Here is a 21,165-nt window from a genome sequence, read left to right as displayed (position 1 = left end):
TAATAAATATATATTGAATAAATAAAAAGTCATTATCTACTACTTATATAATTAAATTGGTGCGAACATATAAATAAATTTAATAAATCGAAAAAATATTTTTTCTATTTGATATGATATATAATTAAATTTAAATGATAGTAACATATATATGGTATATGTTAATATTTATATTTATTAGATGATGCTTTTTGTTCATATTTTTTTTATCATTTGTATCTGTTAAGGCAAAAAGTCTAAATTAGTGATAACAAAATTTTCACTGTGGCAATAATGGTTTAAGTAATTTATAACATTTTAAAAAATTAAGTTGTCAATATTTTTTCAAATTTTTATCAAAAAAATGTCCAAAGTAAATTTCAAAATTACGATATTTATGTATTTTTATATGACATATAATTTAATTTAAAATGATACATATATTTATATATCTTTCATATTTGATACTTATTAAATGAGACTTTCAATTTATATTATTTTTCAATTATTTGTATCATGTCATAACAAAAGTTTTAAATCATAGATTACAAAATTTGAATGTGAAACTTTTAACAGTTTTAGTAATTTATACTCGTTTTTTAAAATTCAAATTATAATATATAAATAATTTTTTTAATTTTTATTATATGGTTACTATGATTGTTTAATTTATTTTAATAGCTTAAAATTAAACAAATATAACTATAATACACACTTATTTTTATCAAATCTTTATTATTCAAAATTATTAATTGTCATATATACTTTAGCCACATTAGGCAATTCCGTAATCTTTTTTAAGGAAATAATGAATCACATTAATAATGTTTTTATTGTGGTTTAATAAAAAGCTTATTATATATTTTAATTGACCAACATATTCTCTAAGGATTCTAAGAATCATTCTAGTGATGACATGTGGCTACAAAAAAAATGTTGTAATGCTTCTTAAATAATATATAGGGGATTCAATACTCATTCATTTTTTATACTCTACAATGGTTTCTTTAATAAAATTTAATACCTACTATTTTAATTTCATATTTTCATATTGTTATACTCCCTCTGTATCACTTTAAGTGGGGTTTTATAAGAAAAAATTTGTTTCGTTTTAAGTGATGTTTTAAAGTTTCCATGTAAGAAGTAAATGCAATTTTATGTTTTTGACTATTTGTATTTTGCAGTATGATTCTTTATTGGTTGAATTATTTGCATTTATTGTTGTTTTTATATAAATGAGAAAGATTGAATAAAATTTTGTAATTTTTTAATCAGTGTGCAAAAACCTTAAACCCCACTCATCATGAGATTGCAATTGAGTACGCCTCTCATTTCATGTAACAAAGAGTGGGTGACTTGGACTGCTCTCTTCGCCACAGGTTCTATTGGTCTATGGTACACATTCTTCACACCTTTCATTGTATTGTTGGTTTTGATATAATGATTTTAATTTTAATTTCCTACTCTGAAAGTACAGGTCGGAGAAGACGAAGGTGGGAAGTGCGGTGAGTGGTGCGTTGGTGAGCACACTGATTGGTCTTGCAGCTAGTAATCTTGGGATCATTTCTTCAGAAGCTCCTGCTTTTGCTGTTGTGTTGAACTCCATGCTCCCTTTAGCTGTTCCTCTTTAGAGCTGATATGCGCCGTGTGGTTAAGTCCACTGGAAAGCTTCTCTTGGCTTTCTTGATTGGATCAAGTAAGAACCACTTCATGTAACTTGTGGTAGCAAAAGCCTCATAATTAACGAAAAGCTTGTTTTTTTTTTCTTTTAAACTCGTAAGTATCATAAACTTGAATCATTTGCTGTTTCATAAACAGTTGTAACAAATGTGGGTACATCCTTGGCCTACTACCTAGTGCCAATGAGAGCACTTGTTCCTGATAGTTGGAAGATTGTAGCTTCTCTCATGGGGAGGCATATCGGTGGAGGCACTTTTTGTGACTCTACTATTTAATGAAAATGTTTTTTGAACATAAAAAATCATTTTTGTTACTCAAATAAAATGTGGTCTGGAAAGCTATACGCAAATAGAACGATAAACATACAAAAATTACTTATGAAAAAATTTTGTAGTTCTATCTAGAGAATCGGAGATTGGATGCAAATATTTTAAGAGGATAGTCAGTGTTGGTAAACAAATACCAAAAATTGCAAAGGTAACAACATATAGTACATTGACATGTATTTTTCTCAATGTTGAGAAAATATAAAACTTATTAATACATAAGCAAACCGACTTTGGTGTTTACTGTTCTAGACTATTGAGGTGGGGTGAAAGCCAAATTGTCTTTGTTAGAAATCAATATGAATCCAAAATAAAGTGGAAAAAAATCAGTAAGTTATACTTTAGATTTTGGTTTTAGGTTAAAGTTTAGATTATTGGTTTGTGTAACTTGTAAAAACTTCGTAAAATAGTTAAAACCGTGTATAAGTATATTGGTGGAAATTTAAAAACCTCTGTAATATTTTTTTTGAAAATCTATATATCTAAAATACATTGTTAGATAAAAAAAGAAAAATAGTTCATTAAATAAAAATAATTGTCAATGTAAAATTCAAAATTTTACACAAAATAGTTGTATTTGGTTCAAAGCTAGTTCAATAGTTCGCGGTTTTTGATTTTTGTGGTTTATAGTCAGTTTGATTTACTTTAGATTTTACTACCAACACAACCCGGCTATGTCTCTAAGTCAAGGTTGAATCCGGTTCAACCACCGGTTCAGGCCAGTTTTAAGAAGATTGGTTCTAGACTACAGAGCTAGGAGGAAAGCAGAGAAATTAACTAAACCAAATTAACAAAAATGGCAAAAGATGAAATTTATATTTTTTAAGAAAGAAACCGAAAGCCTTTAAATTTTCTTTATACCACCAACAAAGTTTTATGACCTGACCTTCCCCTCATCATATCAAACATTAGAAACGTAAGGAAGCTATAGCAAAACAAAAGCTCTTTCTATCTTCAGAACAACAGATGTACAAAAACTCATTTTGTAGCTTATCTGAAGTAGAACAACACTCAAAAGTGCAACTGAAGCCTCCCCCACCTTCTTGTCCACTCCACCAAGTAATAAAACTAAAAAGAAAAAGGAAAGAGAAGTGAGAAAACTATCTTCAAAATCGGATCACGAGTTGAGAGTTGCGTCCTCAGTTGCCTCTTTAATGATAGGCAGCGTTTGCATCAGTGATGGCTTCACCTCCTTGTGCTGTATGTAAAGTCAGATGAATTAGAAAAAAAACAACGAGAGAGAATCAAAGCAACCGAAGTAAGAGTGTTGTTATGCTCATATACCTGTTCATAGAAGGCTCTGATCTCCTCGTCTGTGAGGGCTTCTACCTCAGTATTGTTTTCGTCCCACCCAAGGGATTTAAGGAACTCCGCCTCTTCTTCATCTGGAAGGTCTGTCGATTCAAAAACGCTAACCCTCTCAGAAACTTTCTCGACCCTTTCCATGACCATGTCATCTCTTTCTACACTTGAAGGGTCACTAGCTACAAGCTCCTTAGAGATGGTGCAAGAGCTAGTTGAGATGTTTGTGGATGTCTCCTTCTTCTTCAAAGTACTGAAAAATGCATTCCTGCTCTGAGTTTGAGCCAGGGAAAGCTTCTTTTCTGCTGGCATGTTTACCGAGGCTCCCTTGAGCTCCCTTGGATTGTTTGTACTTTGCGCAGAAGAAGTGGATGGTGCAGATGGAGCAGCGATCATCTGGCTAGCAGCAGCAGCAGCGAGGCTGTTGTTTGTAGAACGTGGACTTGCAGATTCTTTGACAGCAGGTTTGAGAACCACCATCTTCTTAGTAGTATCAGGCTTGATTTGACCACCAGCATTAGAAGGAAGATTACCTAGCCGAATAGAGGAATGCTGATGGGTATTTCTAAAAGAAGCAGGACCAATTTCACCACTTCGAGGCATTGGTTTGTTCTTGGATTTATCAGAAGAGCTCAGAACCTGACAAATTAAACAAAAGATAAACTGAGTATAGCCTAAGGTAACAGGAGGAAATTAATAATAGCGCTGCGGAAAAAAAAAAAAAAAAACTTACTGAGCCCTTTGGTGTAGAAGGCAGAACCGGTATTAGCTTAAGAGCTCGGTCCTCGAGTCTTTGTATCTTTGAAGATTCCTAATAAAAGTTAACATCTTAGATTAAAAAAAAAAGAAGGCAAATGTACTATAAAAGAAGCACAAAGATACAAATCATATACCTGGGGAGGTGTACCAGTTCTAGGAGGCTGCAACAATGCTTCAGCCATGTTACGAGTCTGTCCCGTTAAGGTAGCAACATTAGCAGCAACGGGGTCAGAAGCACTCTTGTCAATAACAATGGGAACCTCTGCCAGAGCCGATGTCCAATGTTCCCCAGGAGTCAAGCTTGAGTTACCACCAACAACAGCAGGACTTAGACAAGGAGATGAGATTCTTACAACGTCTTGATTCCTCTCAGAGCTCTGTGCAGGAGGAAGTATACCATTCCTGTTGAAAATGCTTCTACCATCTTTGAAACCCATAGAAAACCCTGGGTGGTCGTCCTGTTTCCTTGATGTCATAGAATTAGATCGCCTTAACTGCACTTCATTTAAGAAGGAACCGAAAGGGAAAGAAGTATCATGGTCCCATGGGTGGTCTATGTAGCTCTCCCTGCTGCTCCGATCTTTATCTCTATTGCTCCTTTGAACATTGAAGTTACTATATGCATTTTTGGTAGAGCCCCTCCGGGAATTGGTGGAACAAGACCGATCAAGAAAAGGAGGAGAATCAACATCAGTGGCTTTGGTCCTAGGGTTCCTAGTCTTGCTGTTATTAAGTAACAAAGAAGAATCTAAAACCAAAACAAACAAAAAGGAGAGTCAGGTACAATGGTATGGAAAGGAAACTAAAATGTTAAGAAGAAACAGGATTGGATGGATGGAGCATACCAGAGCGAGCAGAGGATGATAGAATGTGATTTTTACTCCCAACACTAGAACCATTCCCTGTACTTCTTAGCCATTCAGGTACCAAAGAGGGTTCACGTTTCTCCATCAACCAATTTTGCTCTTCGCAACGAACAATTGATTCCTCTCCCACAGATTGCTAGAAGATCATCATCACTATCAATAAGAGACTAGCATGAAATGAAATGGCACCCTAACAACTAGGGGGAAATTGTCTCTGTATATGACGACTATCACTCCCGATGTTAATCACCCTAATCCCTAAGATTCAACACAGCACGATGGGACTAGCAGGAATTTACAGTGATGGCACCCTAACAACTAGGGGGCAAGGCAATTATCTCTGACCATCACTCCCGATGTTAATCACCCTAATCCCTAAGATTCAACACAGCACGATGGGTGCGAACGAAAATTTTGGAAGAAACCAAAAAAAAAAACGAATTCGAGGGATAAAACGGGGAGCGATTAGAATAGAGGATGATGACGCAATTAGGGTTTGTAGAAGCCAAATTAGGGTTTTGCGATGGGAAGAGGGGACAAGAGGCCGAATGTTCCTTTTATTTGCTCTCTCTGTGTGTTTTGGGAAGAAGAAGAAGAAAACTCATGAACACATAGCAGCCTCTCTCTTTCTCTTTCTCGTTTTTTTTTATATTTATTTTCCTTTGTGAACATTTCATTTCATTGAAATGAAGCCCATTGGGCAATTACAAGATGGGTTGGGTTTATAAAATTTAAAGCCCATTTAGGGTTTACAAAGAAAATAAAAGAAATCTGTAATAATCACCGACTTGATTATACTCGCATACGCTATTCGGAGGTCCCTTGACACGCGTCCATCATGCCCAAGCCCGATCTTCTCCTTCCCGAAGCTTCTCTTTCGGGCGTCGGAAAGCTTCTACGCCGCGGTTTGAAACCCTTTCGTCTCCTCCGCCTAAAATCGCATCACCCACATCCACTAAGAATTGAGATGTCGCAAGCTTCGAAGCTTCATCTTCCAACACCATCTTTTAGAGTTGTCTCTACAATCGCCTTCCCCACTCTTCCACAATCTTCATCATCTTAGCACATCCACCCTTTCCAATCACTTTGAGTCTGAAACTTTTAAGCCGCCCACTAAGGACTGCCGCATCAAAAAGACGCGATATTGCCCAATCAGAAAAGATGGGTCCGGTTGTTTAGAGATTCGGTCAGAGTTGATTTGGAACTCAAAGAGCCACTCTCATCAACAAATCCGATTTAAAATTGGAATTTTATTGTTCAAAACAGATCGGAGAAAGAAATAAGATTTGAAAAGCATCCCGATCTATTTTGAAAGCCCAAAAAAATTGCATTCGCGAAACAGAAAAAAATCAATCTAAAAATCAGAACTTTTATACAACAAAAGGTGAATTTTTAGATCAGAGACATTGTATTACATCAAAACAAAGACATAACTTTTTCTCCCTGTGAAAGATTTGTATGTGTGAACAGGGAGAAAAGAGAGAGATAAAATCCATTGCCCTAGCTCTTCCAACCTATGTTATGTCTAGTTTCATGTTACCATTGGATATCTGTGAAAATCATGCGAGTACCATTGCACGATTATAGTGTAGCTCAAATCCACCTAAACAAGAGATGCATTGGCAAAATAGGAAAACATGTGTTACCGAAAAGAGGAAGGTGGTCTTGGTTTCCGTATGATCCATGATTTTAACATGGCATTGCTGGAAAAACAATTTTAGCGTCTAGTACAATTCCTAGATTCTCATCTCGCAAGAGTAATGAGTGGGAAATATTACAGATAGGGATATTAAAACGGTCCTACTTCCCACAGGCTTTAGCGGACTTGTTATAAATGTTTTGGCGAGTGACCCGTTTATATATAGGTAAAGGCTTAACGGATTCATACGGGTTGGCCCCTTCGCCCCTTAAAACCCGCTTATTAAGCGGGTGTACCCACGGAATAAAAGGGTGTCCGTTTAGTTTTTTTTTCCTTTAAAAATATATGAAAGCTGCATCATTTTATCGTATTCTTTTGATCTTAGATTCTCAATGCCGTCAATTCTTCTCCTCTAAAGCTCTTGTCAATGAAACTCCAAAATATAATATGAATCGAACTTGATAAACAATATTGTGGGTCTTTTCATACGGGTTGGCCCCTTAAAACCCGCTTATTAAGCGGGAGTACCCACGAAATAAAAGGGTGTCTGTTTAGTTTTTTTTTTCCTTTAAAAATATATGAAAACTGAATCATTTTATCGTATTCTTTTGATCTTAGATTCTCAGTGAGGTCAATTCTCCTCTAAAGCTCTTGTCAATGAAACTCTGAAACATAATATGAATCAAACTTGATAAACAATATTGTGGGTCTCTTCGTTTCCACTAAGAGAGAGTAAGCATCTGATTTGACATTGTTTCCTCATCTCAGCTTCTTAAAAAATAATTTCAAAGACAGATTTTCTTTCTGATTTTGAGTCTGGGTTGCAGCTTCATTGGTTCCAAGCATACGATTTTGCTGTGAGCGCCTAACTCTTAAATATTTCAAGTGACTTTTTTTTTGCAGTTGTGTAGTTTTGTAGAGATTTTGATTTATAAATGAGAGATTTTTCTTTTGATTCATAAGGTTTCTTCTTCAGATTAAGATGGTAAAGAGAGAAACGAGACTCCACCTTTGTATATATACTAGACTTTGATCCGCACAACCGCACAACTATTTTTCAGTTTTAAATTTTTCTTTGTACTAAATGTTATAATATAAATATGTAAACTTAGATGTATTACATAATTTTTAATAAGTCCAAATAAAAATTACATTGAGTTGTGTAGTTTATCCCACCGATATTGAATATCATTAAAAAAAATCAAACATATATAAATAACTGGACTTATATATATAAATACCCGCGCGGATGTTCTTTTTATGTATCCAATTTATTATTGATAAAATTTTAAATTGTTTGTTAATTATGTTGGTTGCTCTAATCTATTTTGGATAATGAATTATTGAACTACGAAGATTAATATGCGTCCAAAAATGTATACTTATCTTTCCATACTATAACCATTAGTTTATAAAATTTATTATTTAATTTATTGTTTAATATTGATATTTTAATATATTATCAAAAAGGAAATTTAAATTTTTATAATCTAATATAACTATTATACATAATTTGTTATTTATATTTATAATATTTAAAAAATTTATCAAATTTAAATAATAGTTAGGAAAATGAATGTTTCTAGTTAAAAATCAAATTAGGAAAATGCTTGTTTTTCGTTAAAAATTGAATTAGGAAAATGAATTAATTAAACAGGAAAAGACAAAGAATACTTAAAAGTAAGTTTACTAATTACTTCAGTGGCATAGATGTGTAAATAAATGGAAATTTTAGGGTTAATTTATATTTGTACTTTTCTTTTAATAATATATATATATATATATATATATATATCAGAGACAAGAATTTAATAAATTTGTACTTAAAAAATAACTAAAACTGTATTCAGAAGAAAAGAATAACTAAACAAGATGTCCAGAAGAAAAAAACTAAACAGGTTTAATGCGCATAAATGGGATTTTTCTAAATTTAACGGGTTTGAAATTAAACAGGCTCTATGGGTATGTGTATAAATGGGTTTGAAGTTACAAGGTTTTAATTTTAATGGGCAAGGACTAAAAAGGCAGGGTCTAAATGGGCCCGGACAGCCCATATTAACATCCCTAAATTTTAAGATATAGTTCACCTTTGTATCCGGTTGCTATAGATAGTCATTCTTATGTTTGGACGATTCTATCGGATGCTAGACCATTACTGGCTTTAGGGATCTGACAGAAAATGCATTTTGGATTTGAGATAAGAGCATGGGAGGATCCATAGATTCTAACGATTCTAGTAAGGCCAGCTAGGCCTAATGGTCCGGCTTTTCACCTAACGATGACAGTTAGTGATTTTATTTATGCGCAGCTTAAAGAGTGGAATTTGGAGATGTTGGAGAATCTAGTTGTACTGGAGGATATACCGTCAATTCGGAGTTTAGCCATTAGCCAATCCACCCAAGGTGATGATTTTTGTTGGAGCTAAGCAAAGAATGGTAAGTATGTGCAGTAAAATCATATTATTGGGTAGCGACAAATATTCTAAACCATGAAACCTAAGACAATGGTAACTAAGCTTAGCATCAAGTATTTTCTTGAAAAAATCATTGTTCCTCAAAAGATACGTCATATTATTTAGCAGATTGTATCAAAATATTTAACGGTAATGAGGAACCATACACGTCGTCATATGGGACGTGATAATCATTGCTCTCAATGTGGAGAACAAGATGAATCTATCTATCCTGCTATTTTTGAATGTCATCCAGCTTTACAAACCTGCGCATTATCTTCTACGCTTTCATGCCCATCAGTTTTTCCCATTTCCAACGTTTATACCATCTTGGATTATCTGTTCTAGAGGAAAACAATATTGATGACCCGGAGTTGGATAGAGACCCTTATATACGGATAATCTAATATTTCTAAAAATCTCCGATGATAAATTATTTAGGGGAATCACAAGGGATTCTCTAGAGCTAGCAAGGCATGGGGAGGGTGAATATCAAATTTGGTTTGAAGTGAACACAAAAGAATTTGAGGAGATGCAACATATGTTTAGTGGATGGTCTATGATCTGCTGAGGCACAATACAGTGGATGTGGATGGGTGTGGTAAGATTTCCCAGGACATGAGCAACTTCTGGAGTTAATGAATCAAAAGAGGTGCGTCTCATCTCTACATATGGAGCTGGAAGCAGTTACATGGGCTATTGAAAGTCTACTTCAATACTTATCTTGCCTACATTTCAGAATAGATTGCAAGGATCTGATCTCAGTGATTCAAGAACCAAAGTATGACCAAACTTTTTAAACGAAATTGAAAGAGTTATCTATTTTAAAGGAAAGACTTCAAGATTTCAAGATTGCCTACCATCCCCAAGCAAAACCAGATTTGCTTATTCATGTGCTTAAGACTGCACAAGCTTTTCATAGAAATCGTTTTTGTTGATGTGTTAGAATGAATAATTATACCACCTAGATAGAGAGACCCTTTCAAGGTTTTTGAGATCGGGAATCAAAGGCAAATGGGGAATCAACACAAAATAATCTTATAACACATGACATTTCCGTTTTAACAATAACGGATTAAAAAGGATGTTGGTGTTTTATAGATGGTCTATGGAGTCATACATACGTGAATTTGAGTTTCGTTGGCAGTATTTTAAGAACGCATCACTCATAAAGGGAAAAAGGTAGATGTCTAAAATGAAGTTTTTCTTTTTGCATGCAGAATTTAAATAACTTCTACTTCTAGGGATAATGCAATTTTTTACTGTAACCGTAAGTGGTCGCCTTTGCAATGGAAAGTTTCGAAGTGGAAAGATGATGTTTTCACCCGAAAAGAATCTTCGCTCTCAATAAATTTGGAGGAATTTAATGAAATTAAAGAGAAGTATTTTGTCTCTTTCTCGTTCATTCCACTCGGAAAGAATGAATGTTGTACACTTGGACTACATATATATTTGTTGTGTGTGTTTGTTGTTGACAAAATGAAATATTTTTCTTTTATATTTTCTTTTGACAGCATTATATGTCCTTTTCTTATATATTATATGTCAAATCCTTTTTGTAAGTATACACATTGCAATATATATATATATATATATATGTGTGTGTGTGTGTGTGTGAATTAAATGAAATTATGATAGTATTCTTTTTTTGTTAAGTTCTAATTAATAGTATCTTTATCAAATATATTTATATTGTGCCAAACAGTTTTTTCAGTTAATGGTTTTTCATTTGTCAAAATATATTATTTTTTCCCTCAAAAATGGTAGAAACTGTTTATTTGAATGACAGATAGGATGAGTGTAAGAAATTATGGTAATAAATCTATTAAAATCTGTTCAAAGATATATTAATTAAATTATAATAGTAAAAACATATTTATTTAATGATATTTTACTTGTCAAATATACATTAGTTGGTTGTGCATAAATAAGGAAATACTTTTATGGTATTAAATTTTTTATACTACTATAAATTCATTGGACTACCAAGAAACATTTCAACAGTTTCTCAAACCAATTTCTTAAATAAAAGCAGAAAACCTTAATTAGTATTACAATATATAATATAAAAATAAAAATTGAGTAGTTCTCCTTTGGGGAAGAGAGATAAAGAGGCATTTGTTTGTTCATGTGTTCGTTCTTTGTGGGTTTATTGACAGCGATGAGCCGATGATGATCTTCAAGTATCTTTGAAACTATCTGTGGGAGAGAGATGGTTTCTCATAACTGATTTCGTGTAGGTTTGGGACGAATCAATTTTTTTTTTAATTTAGATTGTGATTTCTTCCGTGCCCTTTGTGGTGTATAGTGAGAGAGTGAAAGAGGGTAGCGAATTGCATATTGGTTCCTTTGCTTAACATAATATAGCTTTACTGATGGAGAAACGTGAACCCTCTTTCGTACCTGAATGGTTGAGAAGTTCAGGGAATGGTTCTGGTGTTGGGAGTAAAAATCATATTCAGTCATCTTCTGCTCGCTCAGGTATGCTCCAGTTTTGTATGCCTCTATATTCCTTCTAAAACCATTGTTTAAATAGCATTGTAACTTCATATCATTTCCTTTTTCACTTTGATTTAGATAATAACAAGAGTAGGAACCCTAGGACAGAAACCGATGTTGATTCAGTTCGGTCTCCTTTTCTCGATCGGTCTTCTTCCACCGATGCACGGAGGAGGTTTAGTAATGGGTCTACCAAAAATGCATATAGGAATTTCAATGTTCAAAGGAGAGGTAAAGATCGGAGAATGGAAAAAGATAGGCCGACCTACAAAGACCCGTGGCACCGAGATTCTCGTTTCCCTTTCAGTACCTTCTTAGATGGAAGGAATCAAGAGCAGTTAAGACGATCAAATTCAATGACAACAAGGAAACATGACTACCACTTGGCTCAAGGGTTTTCTATGGGATTCAAAAATCCAACGAGCTCCAAGGATTTTCCTAGGCTTAAAACCGAAGAGAGGAATGAAGGAGGCTCAGACGCTGTAAGAATCTCATCTCCTGGTCTAAGTCTTGCTGTAGAGAGCTTGTCTGTTGATGATGACTCAGGCATGACTGCTGGGGAAGGTAGGACATCGGCTCCAGCGGAGGTTCCCAATGTTATTAAGAAGAGTGGTTCTGATTCTGATATTACTTCAAATACCTTAATGGGACAGACTCGTAACATGGCCGAAGCATTGCTGCAGCCTCCTAGAACTGGTACATTTCCTCAGGTATGTTTTTTTTATATTTGTGTTGCTTTATAGTACACTTGCCTTTTTACTGTTTGTCTAAGATGTTATTTTTATTAGGGATATTCAATGATAAAAAGACTTGAGGACCAAGCTCTTAAGCTAATACCGGTTGTCCCTTCTGCACCAAAGGGCTCAGTAAGCTTTTTTCCCTAGCTATTATTAATTTCCTTCTCTCTTTCCTTGGGCTATACTGTATATATTTTGGTTTGATTTTTTTTTTTTTTTTTGTGCATTGGTTTAATTTATCAGGTTTCCAAGACCAAACCAATGGTTCGAAGTGGTGCAATTGGTCTTGCTTCTTTTAGAAATACCCACCAGCAATCCTCTATTCGGCTAGGTAATCTTCATTCTAATTATGGTAAGCCTGATAGTACTAAGAAGCTGGTAATTCTCAAACCTGCGGTCAAAGAATCTGGAGGTCCAAGTCGTATAACCAACAGCGTAGCAGCTGGTTTCCAGATGATCGCTGCTCCACCTGCGCCATTCATTACTTCTGTGGCTCAAACTCAGAGCAGGAATGCGTTTTACAGTGCTTTGAAGAAGAAAACATCTACAAACATCTCAACTAGCTCTTGCATCTTCCCTTCTGTCGAGGAAAAAGCAGACATCTCTAAGGAGCTTGTAGCTAGTAACCCTTCATGCGTGCATGCTGCAGAAAGAGATGATGGTTTTGAACCGGCAGACCTTCCAGATGAAGAAGAGGCGGAGTTCCTTAAATCCCTTGGGTGGGACGAAAACAATACTGAGGTAGAAGCCCTCACAGACGAGGAGATCAGAGCTTTCTATGAACAGGTATATGAACATAACAACACTCTTACTCCGGTTGCTTTGAGTATCTCTCATTGTTTTTTTTATAACTCATTTGACTTTACATACAGCACAAGAAGTTGAAGCCATCACTGATGAAAAAGCTGCCAATCATTACTGAGGCAACTGAGGACGCAAATCCCAGCTCGTGATCCAATTTTGAAGATAGTTTTCTCATTTCTCTTTCCTTATTTTGGTTGGGGGGGGGGGAGGCTTCAGTTGCACTATGAGTGTTGTTCTACTTCTTCATAAAAGCAACAAAATTGAGTATTTGTACATCTTTTGGTCTGAAGATAGTGAGTGGTTTTTTTTTGAAATCTTCCTTAGGTTTCTAATGTTTGATGATAATGATGATGACTGGGGAAAGAGAAAACTTGTTGGCGGTATGAATAAAAAATTTAAAGGCTTTCGGTTTCTGTCTTGAAAATAAGTATTTCGTCTTTTGCAGTTTTTTTATTTAGTTTTAGTTAGTTTCTCTATTTTAATTGGTCAAATGTACTTTATGCTATTCGCTTGGCCTTTTTTGTATTCGAAAAGTCAAATGTCTGTTTTTAACTTTTAGAAGTAGATTAATATGATAACATTTTTTTTTGTGATCAACTATTAATATGATAACATTAATTAACAAAAAATTATACATAACTATTATTAATAAAAATTATTTTTTCTTTTTCTTAATAAAATATTAATTGACTTTAGTTTTTTTTTTTTTACAAAACCAGATAAATAATAAAAATATTGATAAAATAATATATATATATAGATATTATATAAAACACATTTATTTTAATATAAAATAATAGTTGATTGGATAATAAATAACATAGTATTTTGCAAATGCTTACTAATCAAGACTCTATTAAGAACTTTATGTCGGAATGAAGCTATATATATATGTGTGTGTGCGCGCGCGTGTGTGTGTTGCTAGCATAACAAACTGCCTGAATTTCTTTTTATAGTTATTAGATGTTACATTCTATTTTTTTATATAAATGATATACATGTAAAGTCTATGAAATTATGGTGATAAATTTACTAAAATGTGTCAAAGATAAACTAATTAAAATGAAATAGTAAAAATAATTATTTAATTATATTACAGTATTTGACACTATATATTAATTGATTAGACATAAACAAAATAAGTCTTTTATTATAATATTTTTTTATTACTACAAATTCATTAAATCGAGAAAAAATGTTTCAACGGTTTCTCAAAACGATTTCTTAAAAAAAGTAGAGAAACCTAAGTATTACAAAAATAATATAAAAATAAAAATTGAGTAGGTCTCAAACTCTTTGAGAAGAGCAAGAGAGAAAGTGGGAGGCTGTTGTTGTTCATATAGTTCTTTATGGGCAATGTAGGAGATGCTGTTTGGCAGAAGAAACAAAGAATTATATATTTTTCGAATGTCCATATGTTAAAAACATTTGGAGAGCACTGGGTAATTCTAATAATATCATCAACAGTCCTACTGCAAAACTCGATAAGAAAATTTATAATTTGTTTAGTTTACAACATGTATAATATTAACTCATTTTCAGGAGCTACCAATTTGGATCCTCCAGAGACTATGGAAAATTCGTAACATGCTCATCTTTTAATAAAAACAAAACCATTGGGAGAGTCAACTCTGGGCTAATGCTGGTGAATCACTAGCTTTAGGCGTAAAAATACAGAAACATCTAAAAGACATGAATTTAAGAAATATATATCCATGGTCTAGTGGTTAGTGGATGATGTAAAACCCGTATAGTTGCCAAGTTCGACGCCTGTGGCGCCACACACTTACTTTACTGTTTTTTTTGCATATGAGCTGCTTTTCTGATTTAGGAAATGAAATGAACCGGACTGGGCTTGGTCATTGGAAGATTATACTGCAACAAGCTCAAAATGATGCTAAAAAATGAAAGGCACATAAAATGTTACATCAATGCTCTTTTCTAAATGGAACAACGAGAAGACAAAGTCTAATGGAACAAAGATGTAAATGTATATGTAAAAAAGAATAAGATATAAAAAAATAAAAACTAAGTACAACTTCTCCCTTAGAGATGGGTATTGCGAGATTTAAATGGCAATTATAGGGGTGCATGGCACATCATCAGAAATCAGAATAGATAATAAAGTTTTTGGTTTATTCCGCCATCATGTCCAATGAATTACTAAGATTTTTTGTTCACTAGAGTTCTATATAATCATGGGTTTTGTAATTGAAAAAAAAACTTAAATAATGCTCTAAATAAGAGTGAACTACATACTATTGCAATGCAACATTATATTGTTGGAGTAAACGGTGATCTTTGAAGGAGATTACAAAACAAATTTATATTTTATTTTTATTTTCCGAGTTATAAAAAAAAATAACAAGAAGACATGAATTTTGCACCACTAGTTTAATTTTCAAAACCATATATATATATATATATATGTGTGTGTGTGTTGCTGACAAAATAAATTGCGTAATTTTTTTTTAATAGTTAATAAATGTAACATTAGTGTGACTCGGCGTTGGTCGGGGAATGATGTTCTACTTATGAATATTAAATTTTGGGCAAATAGTTTAGATTTTCTTAAAAATGATATATATGTAAAGTATATGAAATTATGGTGATAAAATTTATTAAAACGTGTAATAGTAAAAATAGTGATTTAATTAAATGACATTTGTCACTATATATTGGCATAAATAAGGAAATAATCTTATGGTATTAAATTTCTGTAATACCTATAAATTGAGAAGAAATATTTCAACAGTTTCTCAAAACAATTTCTTTAAAAAAAAAAAAAAAACCTAAGTATTACAAAAGAAAAAAAGAAGATATAAAAACAAAAACTTAAGTACAACTTCTGCCAAGCGAGAGAAAGAGGCTGCTGTTTGTTCATGAGTTTTCTTCTTCTTCCAAGTATTCCCAAAACACAGAGAGAGAGCAAATAAAAAGAACATTCGGCCTCTCGTCTCCTCTTCCCATCGCAAAACCCTAATTTGGCGTCTACAAACCCTAATTGCATCATCATCCTCTATTCTAATCGCTCCCCGTTTTATCCCTCGAATTCGTTTTTTTTTTTTGGTTTCTTCCAAAATTTTCGTTGGTTTCTCCCTCCTTGCCATTGAGCTATTTCATCCAAACAAATCCAAATAATCTCGGTCTGGGTTTGGTCGTGGTGCGTTTGCACTCATCGTGCTGTGTTGAATCTTAGGGATTAGGGAGATTAACATTGGGAGTGATAGTCGTGAGATAATTGCCTTGCCCCCTAGTTGTTAGGGTGCCATTTCATGCTAGTCTTTTATTGATAGTGATGATGATCGTCTAGCAATCTGTGTTTGGAACGAATCAATTGTTCGTTGTGGTGTTAGAGATAGGAAGAGGGAGGAGCGAGGAATTGCAAAATTGGTTGATGGAGAAACGTGAACCCTCTTTGGTACCTGAATGGCTGAGAAGTGCAGGGAATGGTTCTAGTGTTGGGAGTAAAAATCACATTCTATCATCTTCTGCTCGCTCAGGTATGCTCCATCCAATCCTGTTTCTTCTTAACATTTTAGTTTCCTTTCCACACCATTGTAACTGACTCTCCTTTTTGTTTGTTTGTTTTGGTTTTAGATTCTTCTTTGTTACTTAATAACAGCAAGACTAGGAACCCTAGGACCAAAGCCACCGATGTTGATTCTCCTCCTTTTCTTGACCGGTCTTGTTCCACCAATGCCCGGAGGGGCTCTACAAAAAATGCATATAGCAACTTCAATGTTCAAAGGAGCAATAGAGATAAAGATCGGAGCAGCAGGGAGAGCTACATAGACTACCCATGGGACCATGATACTTGTTTCCCTTTCGGTACCATCTTAAATGAAGTGCAGTTAAGGCGTTCTAATTCTATGACAACTAGGAAACAGGACGACCACCCACGGTTTTCTATGGGTTTCAAAGACGGTAGAAGCATTTACAACAGAAATGGTATGCTTCCTCCTGCAAAGAGCTCTGAGAGGAATGAAGACGCTGTAAGAATTTCATCTCCTTGTCTAAGTCCTGCTGTTGCTGGTAACTCAGGCTTGACTCCTGGGGAACATTGGACATCGGCTCTGGCAGAGGTTCCCATTGTTATTGACAAGAGTGCTTCTGACCCCGTTGCTGCTAATGTTGCTACCTTAACGGGACAGACTCGTAACATGGCTGAAGCATTGTTGCAGCCTCCTAGAACTAGTACACCTCCCCAGGTATATGATTTGTATCTTTCTGTTGCTTTATACTACACTTGCCTCTCTTTTTTTTTTTTTTTTTTTTATCTGAGATGTTAACTTTTATTAGGAATCTTCAAAGATACAGAGACTTGAGGACCGAGCTCTTAAGCTAATACCGGTTCTGCCTTCTACACCAAAGGGCTCAGTAAGTTTTTTTTTCCCCGCAGCTATTATTAATTTCCTCCTGTTACCTTAGGCGATACTCAGTTTATTTTGGTTTAATTCGTTAGGTTCTGAGTTCTTCTGATAAATCCAAGACCAAACCAATGGCTCGAAGTGGTGAAACTGGTCTTGCTTCGTTTAGAAACACCCACCAGCAATCCTCTATTCGGCTAGGTAATCTCCCTTCTAATTCTGGTAGTCAGATCAAGCCTGATACTACTAAGAAGATGGTGGTTCTCAAACCTGCCGTCAAAGAATCTGCAAGTCCACGTCCTACAAACAACAGCCTGGCTGCTGCTGCTGCTAGCCAGATGATCGCTGCTCCATCTGCACCATCCACTTCTTCTGCGCAAAGTACAAACAATCCAAGGGAGCTCAAGGGAGCCTCGGTAAACATGCCAGCAGAAAAGAAGCTTTCCCTGGCTCAAACTCAGAGCAGGAATGCATTTTTCAGTACTTTGAAGAAGAAGAAGACATCTACAAACATCTCAACTAGCTCTTGCACCATCTCTAAGGAGCTTGTAGCTAGTGACCCTTCAAGTGTAGAAAGAGATGACATGGTCATGGAAAGGGTCGAGAAAGTTTCTGAGAGGGTTAGCGTTTTTGAATCGACAGACCTTCCAGATGAAAAAGAGGCCGAGTTCCTTAAATCCCTTGGGTGGGACGAAAACAATACTGAGGTAGAAGCCCTTACAGACGAGGAGATCAGAGCCTTCTATGAACAGGTATATATGAACATAACAACACTCTTACTTCGGTTGCTTTGATTCTCTCTCATTGTTTTTTTTTCTAACTCATCTGACTTTACATACAGCACAAGGAGGTGAAGCCATCACTGTTGCAAACGCTGCCTACCATTAAAGAGGCAACTGAGGACGCAACTCCCAACTCGTGATCCGGTTTTGAAGATAGTTTTCTCATTTCTCTTTCCTTTTCTTTTCTTTTTAGTTTTATTACTTGGTGGCGTGGACAAGAAGGTGGGGGAGGCTTCAGTTGCACTTTTGAGTGTTGTTCTACTTCAGATAAGCTACAAAATGAGTCTTTGTACATCTATTGGTCTGAAGATAGAGAGAGCTTTTGTTTTGCTATAGCTTCCTTAGGTTTCTAATGTTTGATATGATGAGGAAAAGGTCATAAAACTTTGTTGGTGGTATAAAGAAAATTTAAAGGCTTTCGGTTTCTTTCTTAAAAAATATTAATTTCATCTTTTGTCATTTTTGTTGATTTGGTTTAGGGAAATTTTGCTGTATAACGCTACAAAAATCACTAATTAGAGCATTTCCAAAACACGTTTTATAACTTCAAATATGAAGTTTTTGCTCTCCAAAAAAGAGTTTCATATTTTTATTTGTATTTTGGTTCATACAATTACTCATCACATTTATAATTCATAAATATTTTCTTGTTTATTATTTTAATTCTTATAAAAATTATATCTCATAAGTTAACTTATGAATATTAAACTTTAAAACTAGATTTAGATAACAAAAATATACAAAAGAAACTTAACAAAAAAACTTTTAAAAAATTACATGAAGAATTAAAAAAACGTTTATTAGTTTATTATTTTGCTTGAAGTTTAATATTAATTTAGTTATATTGTTTAAAATTTTATATTTTAATGTAATATTTTATTAATTAATATTTTTGTAATATGTTTATACATGTGCTAGTTATTTATAAAAGTTTTATGAATTCAAATTAGTTATGACAAATATAAGAACCATATTATAAAATGCAAATAGTTTTGAAGTTAAATTTAAAGTTTTGCTTTTGGAGAAAAACACTTTTAAACTTTAAATATAGAGTTTTGGAAACTTCAAAATAGAGTTCCTTTTTGGAGATGCTCTTAGCTAAATGTCCAATTTCCCTAATACCTATACACACTGTGGTTTTTCTATAATAATTATATTTTGTCCTTTCAGCAACCGGTGAAATCTACAGACAAAAAAAAAATTAGTAACTATTACCTGTCAAAAGTAATTCATGGCCACTTGATATTCACATCCTTTCTTTTTTGTAATTTTTCTCGGAAACTTTCTACGATTATCATGATCTCACTCAGAGAGTATATCAATATCGTCACCACCACTTAAAATCCGAGAGTATTTTGTGATCGAGAAACTTCTCTAAAAGTCCTAACCTTCTCTACATCTGAAACCGCCAAAGCGCCGCCGCAATTACAACTGATGGGGCGAGGAGCATCCCCCGGACCGATTCGCCTCCACATCACCGATTCGACGAAGATCCTTCTTAAATTCTGTTTGTTCAGGTGCTCTGCTTAATTTATCAACCGCAATTACAACTGATGCAGCGAGGAGCATCACCCGGACCGATTCGCCTCCACATCACCTATTCGACGAAGATCCTTCTTAAATTCTGTATGTTCAGGTGCTCTGCTCAATTTATAATTTTGTGGTATTGATGATACAATGGTATTAGAATACTATAATATGGAAATGATAACTAGTTGATAGACAAATAGTATAAAAAATTAAATATTTGAAAACCAGGTTTAGAACTGATTCTCCTAATAGCGTAGGTGATTCAGCTGATGGTGACAAATTAAAATATGAATGACATGCATGCACCATGAGATCCCACTAACAGTGCTGCAACAAACAAGGAAGTCACATACACATGAAGTGGAATTAAGTGGCGTTACTATTCCATCGACGGATTCTTGTTCTATTCTACATGGACATATTATGTAATGAGATATATTTTGTTACTATATTATTTTGTCATGTTTCATTCCATTTGACGATTATTAAAAGTGCTATATTTTGTTTAGAAATATAGTTTGTAATTTTTTTAAGTTTTAATTATGGTTACATGTTTTTGAATCTGTAAAAATTGTACTATATTTTATATTGTATAGTTGAATATTACATAATATAATTTAATATTACATAATATTATGTACTTTTTAGATTTTGATATTTAGGCTTAGGGTTTATATTTGAGTTAGGGTTTAGTGATTTGGGTTTAGGGTTTAGTATTTAGAAAGTGGGGAGGTATGATTGAGGTCAACATTAATTTCTTTCATGCAATCATAGAAATTTCATAATTTCACACCAATATGTACTATATTATTTCTTTTGTTCCATTCTATTTAGGTTTAGAATTTTATATTTGGGTTTAGGGTTTAATATTTAGAGGTTGAGGTGGGATTGGGATAAAGTTTAGTATCTAAAGATTGGAGTTGAGTTATGTTTAGTATTTAGAGGTTGCAGGCGGGTTATAATCCAATACTACATCTGTGAAATGAAATAGAACACTCGGTGTATATGCATTTGGTCAATAAATGTCAACGTGGATGACTCTTCTTTCTTTCATTTGGAATAGTCATCAAGTGCTCTTCACTTTATATTATAGGGCAATTGTCAATAATAGCACATTTTGAAGTTTATGTCTCAAAAATAACACTAGACGGAGAAAGTCGCAAAAATGACATTCATTAAAGGGTAAAATTAAAATTAAATAAACAAACAAAAATAAATAAATAAAATAAAAATAAAAAAATGAAAAAAAGAATTTTTTTTTTTATAGTTTCAGATTATATGTTTTCAGATTCGAAACTTTTATAATTTTTTTTTTGAATTTTTTTTTCTCGAATTTTTTTTATTTTATTTTTCAAATTTTCTTTTTATAATTTAAAAATACTTTTTGAAACTGTTTTTAAAATTTTTATTTTTTATTTTAGTATTTATTTTTTATAAAAT

General features: G+C 33.8%; 3 protein-coding genes and 1 long non-coding RNA gene across 7 annotated transcripts; 3 read left to right on the top strand and 1 right to left on the bottom strand.

The window, feature by feature from the left end:
• Positions 1-2,824: 2,824 nt before the first annotated feature.
• On the bottom strand, positions 2,825-5,545 carry LOC125606902. Its single transcript, XM_048775976.1, has 5 exons — positions 4,892-5,545; positions 4,181-4,794; positions 4,021-4,098; positions 3,270-3,926; positions 2,825-3,183 (listed from the first exon to the last, which is right to left on the bottom strand). The coding sequence occupies exons 1-5, from the start codon at positions 4,995-4,997 to the stop codon at positions 3,103-3,105; spliced, it is 1,536 nt and encodes a 511-aa protein (XP_048631933.1). The 5' UTR covers positions 4,998-5,545; the 3' UTR covers positions 2,825-3,102.
• Positions 5,546-11,378: 5,833 nt separating this feature from the next.
• Positions 11,379-13,458, top strand: LOC106388445. The gene is made up of 4 exons (XM_048776984.1): positions 11,379-11,494; positions 11,540-12,212; positions 12,291-12,368; positions 12,483-13,458. Exons 1-4 carry the CDS (start codon positions 11,379-11,381, stop codon positions 13,122-13,124), a joined length of 1,509 nt encoding a protein of 502 aa, XP_048632941.1. The 3' UTR covers positions 13,125-13,458.
• A 2,421-nt stretch (positions 13,459-15,879) lies between these two features.
• On the top strand, positions 15,880-18,612 carry LOC125606903. 2 transcript variants are annotated; one of them, XM_048775981.1, is made up of 5 exons: positions 15,880-16,546; positions 16,644-17,254; positions 17,358-17,423; positions 17,509-18,165; positions 18,255-18,612. In XM_048775981.1, the coding sequence occupies exons 1-5, from the start codon at positions 16,441-16,443 to the stop codon at positions 18,333-18,335; spliced, it is 1,521 nt and encodes a 506-aa protein (XP_048631938.1). In that variant the 5' UTR covers positions 15,880-16,440; the 3' UTR covers positions 18,336-18,612. The 2 variants fall into 2 exon arrangements, with proteins under 2 accessions (XP_048631938.1, XP_048631937.1); XM_048775980.1 differs by having other exon boundaries at positions 15,882-16,546; positions 17,346-17,423.
• A 543-nt stretch (positions 18,613-19,155) lies between these two features.
• LOC111214605 lies at positions 19,156-20,356 on the top strand. Of its 3 annotated transcripts, none has more exons than XR_002663970.2 (2): positions 19,156-19,821; positions 19,983-20,356. It is a non-coding gene; the product is annotated as an uncharacterized LOC111214605 (long non-coding RNA). The 3 variants fall into 3 exon arrangements; XR_002663969.2 differs by having other exon boundaries at positions 19,978-20,356; XR_002663971.2 differs by having other exon boundaries at positions 19,156-19,831.
• Positions 20,357-21,165: the final 809 nt, after the last annotated feature.

This window comes from Brassica napus, chromosome A3, assembly GCF_020379485.1.
Source record: "Brassica napus cultivar Da-Ae chromosome A3, Da-Ae, whole genome shotgun sequence".
Lineage (NCBI taxonomy): Eukaryota > Viridiplantae > Streptophyta > Magnoliopsida > Brassicales > Brassicaceae > Brassica > Brassica napus.
Note: the sequence above shows the minus strand (reverse complement) of the source record. Positions and strands in the feature narration are given on the sequence as shown.